Genomic DNA, 7230 nt, shown 5'->3' with positions numbered 1-7230 from the left:
TGGTCTGAAACAGGATACGTAATGAATGCTATAAAGAAAAGTACGTAGCTGCTGGAATACTTAACTTTAATCCATCATTGTATACAGCGTTCTTGATGATACAAGTGAGACTCTGTAGTTTCAGACAATATACTGCTAATGGCGCCTTGCTAGGTCGTAGCCATTGACTTAGCTGAAGGCTATTCTAACTATCTGCTCGGCAAATGAGCGAGGCTTCGTCAGTGTGCATCGCTAGCTACGTCGTCCGTACAACTGGGGCGAGTGCTAGTAAGTCTCTCAAGACCTGCCGTGTGGTGGCGCTCGGTCTGCTATCACTGAAAGTGGCGACACGCGGGTCCGGCATGTACTAATGGACCGCGGCCGATTTAAAGCTACCACCTAGCAAGTGTAGTGTCTGGCGGTGACACCACAATAAGTTTATGACAAGACGATGGAGACGTGATTTAACTATCTTTATTATAAGCATGATATGATGGGGTCAAATGGTAACTGAGGATAAGGTTGGGATGTGGGAATTATTGGACAGGTATACTATGGAAAAGGCTTTGGGGTGTGTTTATGGGAAGGAACAGATAGGTGGGATCCAGATGCGTAGTTAGAAAAAGTTTCTTTCTAGCCTTGATTTGGGATGAGATGGGTAGGGAAGTAGGGGTAATTTTCAATGGATGAGTTCATAAGTCCACAGTCTGAGAGAGGATAAGCGTTTCAAGTTGCGCTCACTGAGGACATGAGATGCTTAGAGATGGAGGGAAGGCTGATATAGCTACGGCACAAGGCCAAATTGTATTGCTGTCGCGCAATTTGGAAATGGCAAAGTATGATACGGAAGAGGGTAGCTGAAATTAATGTTGATACATGGTCGAAGACAAAGCGGGCTTTGTTGTGGGGGAAGGTAGCAGTTTCATTGAGGTGAGATATAGTCTGGAGTACTAGAGAGATTTGGTGTAAGATGTGGAGACGATAGAAAATATGAATGCATAGGAAAACATATGTTTCTATATCTTCAGCTTCAGGAGAAGGACGGAGGCAGTGAGTGGGGCAAATAGGTACAAGTTGTTTGATGGTCCACTTACCGGAGAATGGTGGCGGTGCTTAGTTCAGCTGTTATAGGACGGGAGGTTGTACAGATTAGGATAATCTTTGCAGACAGTATGGGGTTTTTCGGTGGGGACAGGTGGGTGGGTTTTGGCATTTGTTTATGGGGAGATCACTGTACTGGAGACACACAAGGCAATGGAAGGATTTGGGTTGGGCTTTGGATGGTTCGACTTCATAGGATTGCTAGTAAGTGATGGTAAAGTTTTTAATTATGTGATCAATGATGGCAGAGGAATCGGTGTAAAGAAAGGCCGTATAGTGGGAGAATGGTTATTCTGATTTATAATTCGGCTTTGGAACTAATTTCCTATGCGATTTCTTTGACCGTAATCTCTGGGTTGACACCACTGAGGACAGCGCTGAGAATCGGCGGGTGGGATGAAGGATGTGTTTATCCGGAGAGAGTAGAGGAAGTGGTTCGAAAGTGGAGTTGCGTAGTCTGGAAGGGGGAGTTTGGGAACATGGGGTTTGTAGTGACATGATGGCTATGTTATCAGCAGACTCTTTTCTTTAATTTGAGGATTTTTTGAATGCACAATATCGGTAGTTCATTTGTACTATTTCGATTTCATGGTCTTCTGACTACGTGGGATTTTCGTGGGATTGTTAGATAGCACGTGGCGGCAGGTAGCTTGTGACAGTGGCAATGTCTCTGCGATAGTGACATGTGTGGCTGGATCTCATGGACTTCCTGCCACTGGTGCTGGAAATAGTGCCTGGTTGTGATGCTGCCTAAGGTACTGGTGATGATCCTGGAGGTGCTGGCCGTGATGGAGCTGGAAATGGCCCCGGTGATCGAGCTGGCGACAGTGGCAGTGGAGATGCTTGTGACGCACTGCAACGGTGCGTAAAGTTTTGCTGTAGTTTCTCAGATACTTCCTTTGTCTGTTGTATAGTGAGACGGACAGCTACGACCATATCAGAAAGATTCTGTTCTCTTGCTGCTGGGCTTTTATGCACAATGGACTTCATGTAATCCAACACGAAAAATCCCATAGCGAGATAGGACTATAATGATGGCTATGGGACAGTGCCTTCTGTTCCAGTCAAACGATGAGGGAATATAGTGCTCACGGAGCTTAATACCCAAGTGACACAAAGCACAGTCATATCTCAATCGGGTGCTTTTACTGACAACATGACACACAGTTTCCAAAAATTGTGGCGGAGCACCTCGAATAAAAACCACAAGTTGATTTATAAGTGACCTGAGCCGTGTGGGGTAGCCGCGCGGTCTAGGGCGCCTTGCCACGGTTCGCGCGGCTCTCCCCGTGGTATGTTCAAGTCCTTCGTCCTTAGCGTAAGTTAGTTTAAGTTAGATTAAGTAGTAGGGACCGATGACCTCAACAGTTTGGTCCCACAGGTACCTACCACAAGTGACCTGAAGCACAAAACGATTTTCATTACTACAAACTTGGCTATCGTGGCAGTTGATAACATTATCAGTGGTGAAAGGTACCACAACTGTGAACACACAAACTACAGGAACTTCAGCGCGGTAGTACTACGCTGGCTAGTCCATTAACAGAGCTGAATTCTTGCTTCTCAGCCACTAAACTCCACGCAGTATTCTTCGAAGTATGCATTTCATGGGAAAGTTGACGGATACATATGGAAGACACTTCTCCTACATCTCGTTAAATCCTACACTGTAAACATTCTTTATCAAGAACGTTGGTCCGCTTTTTTTGCGTTGAACGGACCTAGTCTCTCATTAGTCCCCGTTCACAGGGAAAAAATTTCTTCCAGTTAAAATGACATAGGAAGTGAAAATTTTCTCTGTACATTTGCTTGGTTTTCCTGGCAGCACACCCGTTGCACTACACATTACATGCACGTCTGTAAATTCATGTAACGAGTAAAGTTTCGTCGTTGAGGATCAATCTTGAAGTGTAAACAATGGAAAGTTTCCCCGCAAGACACATCACGGATGATTGTGCATCGTTAACCAAGGCAGCCCTACCATCGCCGATGCGCTAGGTTTCTTTTCCTAAAGTATAGGTTGAGACGAGTACCTGCTTCACGCGGATTGCCTATTTAAGAGGTCGCACCGTTTGCAGTAGTTATATCTAGCCTTCCGTTCTTTGTCTAAAACTACTCAGCTAAGGACTCTCTACCCTCTGTACAATTTTGACACTTGGAAAACCCTGCATATTTTGTGTTATTGCCATCTTTAGTAACTGTGCTATAACTTCACCTCATCAGTACTCGTTGCGGCTACTGCGGTTTCTATAGGTTGACAACAGCCGACGAAGTTCCGTTTACAGTTCTGTGCGAACAATGGCGCTATTCCAAACAAATGGCATCAAGCACACCTACACATAAATATTACAGTTGCTGAAAAAACTACAGATTATTGTGGCCAAGCAATCAGTAACACATATACTCAACTTTCATGTGATCGTTGTGCAAATAGTCCTAGCCTTAGCAAGCGTCACATTCAGTGAACAAGTCTACTAAGACGCTGCAGTCGTAGACTGTGCGGCTGGTCCCAGTCCTCCCTCGGTCATGGGTGTGTGTGGTTGTCCTTAGGATAATTGAGGTTAAGTAGTGTGTAAGCTTCGGGACTGATGACCTTAGCAGTTAAGTCCCATAAGATTTCACACACATTTGAACATTTGATCAAGTCCAAAGTGAACAACTGTCTCCCCCTATCCCCCCAACTCCCACCCCACACCGCCTGGCGATGTCTGTTGTTGTCGCTGGGGTGCTGACTTCCAGCCGTCGTCGGCGTGAGTGGACTTCCTTCGGCTAACAGGTCGATAGTGGCCGATAGGTGACCTGCGATGGAACTGAGGAGCTCGATGGAAGTCGAACTGCATGATAAGCCGCGGGACGCCACTTATGACCTGGTTTGCGCAGTAATTTGAAGCTGCACACTGCTTGTTCTACATGAATGCCGACTTCCAACACATAGGGCTTGGACAAAAATGTGGGAAGCGTGTAACTTTAGTTTTTGTATTTGACCACGAGCGACAACTGGGGAGTGTCATCAATACGTTGCAAGTGTCAGTCGTGGTCATAACGGTGTTTCTTTTCTGTAGATGTGAGTGTATTAGTCGGGGCTAAGTAAATTCGAACGTGGGCAAGATGTTGCTGTTCGTATGGTGGGTGCTTCCGTAACGAAGGTAGCCGCAGGGTTTGATGATATTTCAAGAGGAAACGTATTGAGGACTTAGAGGCAAAGTCGGAAAACATCTTCACTAAGTCACAACGCCGATGAAACAGTATGTGTTGAGTGATAGTGACAGAAAGTCATTGAAATAAGAAATAGGAAGATCACTGCGGGAAAAGTAATTGGAGGAATGAATATCGAACTCGAGAACCCCGTCAGCAATGAAACGAGATGAGGGCGTTCGTCATAAGCAGGGAATTGCAGGTATAGTGGGATTTCCAAAATCACTCATCGATGATGCAGACAGAAAAACGCTGTAACAGAAAACCGTGGTGCCGAAGGAATATGAGCTCGACTATAGAGCAATAGAAGAATGTAATTTCATCGGATGAGTTTTTTTTTTTCACACTGTTTCCAACTTCTGATCGACTTAACGCCCCATGGGGGTTCGGCGATGATTTGAGTAGCCATATCATGGTACTTCATAGGCTCCATGGTTACTACGCAAAGTGGCATTACTGCCTAGCATTTTTTGACCATTTTAGCTGATCAGACCTATCCCGTGGTGCTGTGCTTGTTCCTAAGAGAGGGCCCCTGTTCACACAGCTCGCATCGTCTAGGACTGGCTTAGTGAAAATGACGATAAATTTTCATATGTCTCCTATTCACAATAGTCACCAGATCTCAATGTAATTGAGATTTAGTGGTCTACTTTGGAAAGTGCATGTTGCAATCTAGTTCGACCGTCGATTTCTGAACTTGCCACTATTTTGCAGGAAGAGTGGTGTAAGATTCCCTTGAAAACCATACAGGACTTACATTTATCCATTCCGAGACGCCTGGAAGCTGATTTAAATGTCATTGGTTTTCCTACATCTTATTATGCACGGTAATTTTGTTGTGTTTTGGTGATATGAAACGTCCCCTTTGAACAATTATACAAGACTGTGCTTAAACTGACATACAATATTTTTAGCGCAACGCAATCTGACTTTCAAAAATCCCTACAAAAGAATGGCCCTGACTAACATTAAACTATACCTTTCAGAAATCGCTTACCTCACAAAAATCTTCATTACTCGAACTACTGCAATACAGCGAGCGCCACTACTGCCAGCTAAATAAAAGATTCAAACTACGGAAGGCACTAACTACTGATAGGGATAGTTAGCAAATGAAAGATATTAATAGAGAACAAACAATGTATTTACCTTAATAGTCATAATATATGTAGCAGTTCATGACAAATTACAAAACTCCGCCATCTCTCTTCCCACATCCACCACTGCTGGCGGCTCACCTCCAACTGCGCAACGCTACGCGCTGTTCACATCCAGCTGCCGCTGCTCAACACTACTATGGCAGACAACAATGCAAACCAGCCACAGACTGCACACAGCACAGCCAGTGATTTTTTTATACAGAGGTGGCGTTACCAATAAAAAAACCTAAACAGCCTACTTACAGTGTTTCCATATTTTTGTGCACCCCTGTAGTTTATGTTATTCTAGCGACCTCGGCTGTAAGCCGCTCGAATTGCTAGCGGTCTCGTTCCGCCTGGTTAGTAGGCCACCATTGCATCCTATACTGCTAGAGGGAAAGCTAGCTTGCAGTGGAGCTTCCATTCAACTCTCGCAGTCACCTCATTCCTTCGCCCCCTCTCTCCACCTTTTTCCTCCAAGAGGATGTAATGGAGCATCGTCTGCTTCTGCTCTTATTGCTGTGGCCAAATGAGATTCACCTCCATGCTATCCTCAGAATGATCTGAAGTGAATTCTAGTCCGAGGCTCTGACGCCTTAGGCTGTGGGTGAGGCTGTTATTTCCTGCGTAGTAATTTTTCAACATAGTTTTTATGGCCTTCTTTAAACCTTTCCATTACATGTGTTGTCATATCATTGTCTCGGTTGCGGAAATTTCCCAATAAAATTCGTGCAAGAACTTTAATACATACGGTGTTAGTGCTTCGAGAATGACTACGTGCGCTTTCGCTTTTACTGGGTATAGACTCCTTTAAATATTGATAAAGCTGTAGATTCCAGAAAAGCAACAATTAGTGTTTTCTTTCGTTTAATATATATACTCCACTCTCATCAGTGTTCTGCACATATACACTACTGGCCATTAAAACTGCTACACCAAGAAGAAATGCAGATGATAAACGGGTATTCATTGGACAAATATATTATACTAGAACTGACATGTGATTAGATTTTCACGCAATCTGGGTGCATAGATACTGAGAAATCAGTACCCAGAACAACCACATCTGGCCGTAATAACGGCCTTTATACGCTTGGGCATTGGCCAGGGCAGCAGTCGAACATTTTCTGTATCCAGAAAGGCCCGTACAGGACCTGGAACATGCGATCGTGCATTATCCTGCTGAAATGTAGGGTTTGGCAGGGATCGAATGAAGGGTAGAGCCGCGGGTCGCAACACATCTGAAATGTAACGTTCACTGTTCAAAGTACCGTCAATGCCAACAGAGGTGACCGAGACGTGTAACCAATGGCACCCCATACCATCACGCTAGGTGATTCGCCAGTATGACGATGACGAATACACGCTTCCAATGTGCGTTCACCGCGATGTCACCAAACACGGATGCGACCATCATGATGCTGTAAACAGAACCTGTATTCATCCGAAAAATATGACGTTTTGCCATTCGTGCACCCAGGTTCGTCGTTGAGTACATCATCGCAGGTGCTCCTGTCTGTGATGCAGCGTCAAGGGTAACCGCAGCCATGGTCTCCGAACTGATAGTCCATACTGCTGCAAACGTCGTCGAACTGTTCGTGCAGATGGTTGTTGTCTTGCAAACGTCGCCATCTGTTGATTCAGGGATCGAGACGTGGCTGCACGATCCGTTACAGCCATGCGGATAAGATGTCTGTCATCTCGACTGCTAGTGATACGACGCCGTTGGGATCCAGCACGGCGTTCCGTATTACCCTTCTGAACCCACCGATTCCATATTCTGCTAACAGTCATTGGATCTCGTCCAACGCGAGCA

The 7230-nt window shown here is 45.0% G+C and overlaps 1 protein-coding gene across 1 annotated transcript in view; it reads left to right on the top strand.

Moving 5' to 3' along the window:
- Positions 1-1844: 1844 nt before the first annotated feature.
- LOC124795851 (facilitated trehalose transporter Tret1-like) overlaps positions 1845-7230 on the top strand; it is a 54795-nt gene continuing 49409 nt past the window's right edge. The window contains exon 1 of the mRNA XM_047259932.1: positions 1845-1941. Within this exon, the coding sequence (XP_047115888.1) occupies positions 1845-1941 (97 nt within the window). The remainder of the gene's footprint in view (positions 1942-7230) is intronic.

Source organism: Schistocerca piceifrons, chromosome 4 (genome assembly GCF_021461385.2).
Source record: "Schistocerca piceifrons isolate TAMUIC-IGC-003096 chromosome 4, iqSchPice1.1, whole genome shotgun sequence".
In the NCBI taxonomy this organism is placed as follows: Eukaryota; Metazoa; Arthropoda; class Insecta; order Orthoptera; family Acrididae; genus Schistocerca; species Schistocerca piceifrons.
The sequence above is the reverse complement of the archived record's forward strand: the minus strand, read 5'-3'. Positions and strand labels throughout refer to the sequence as shown.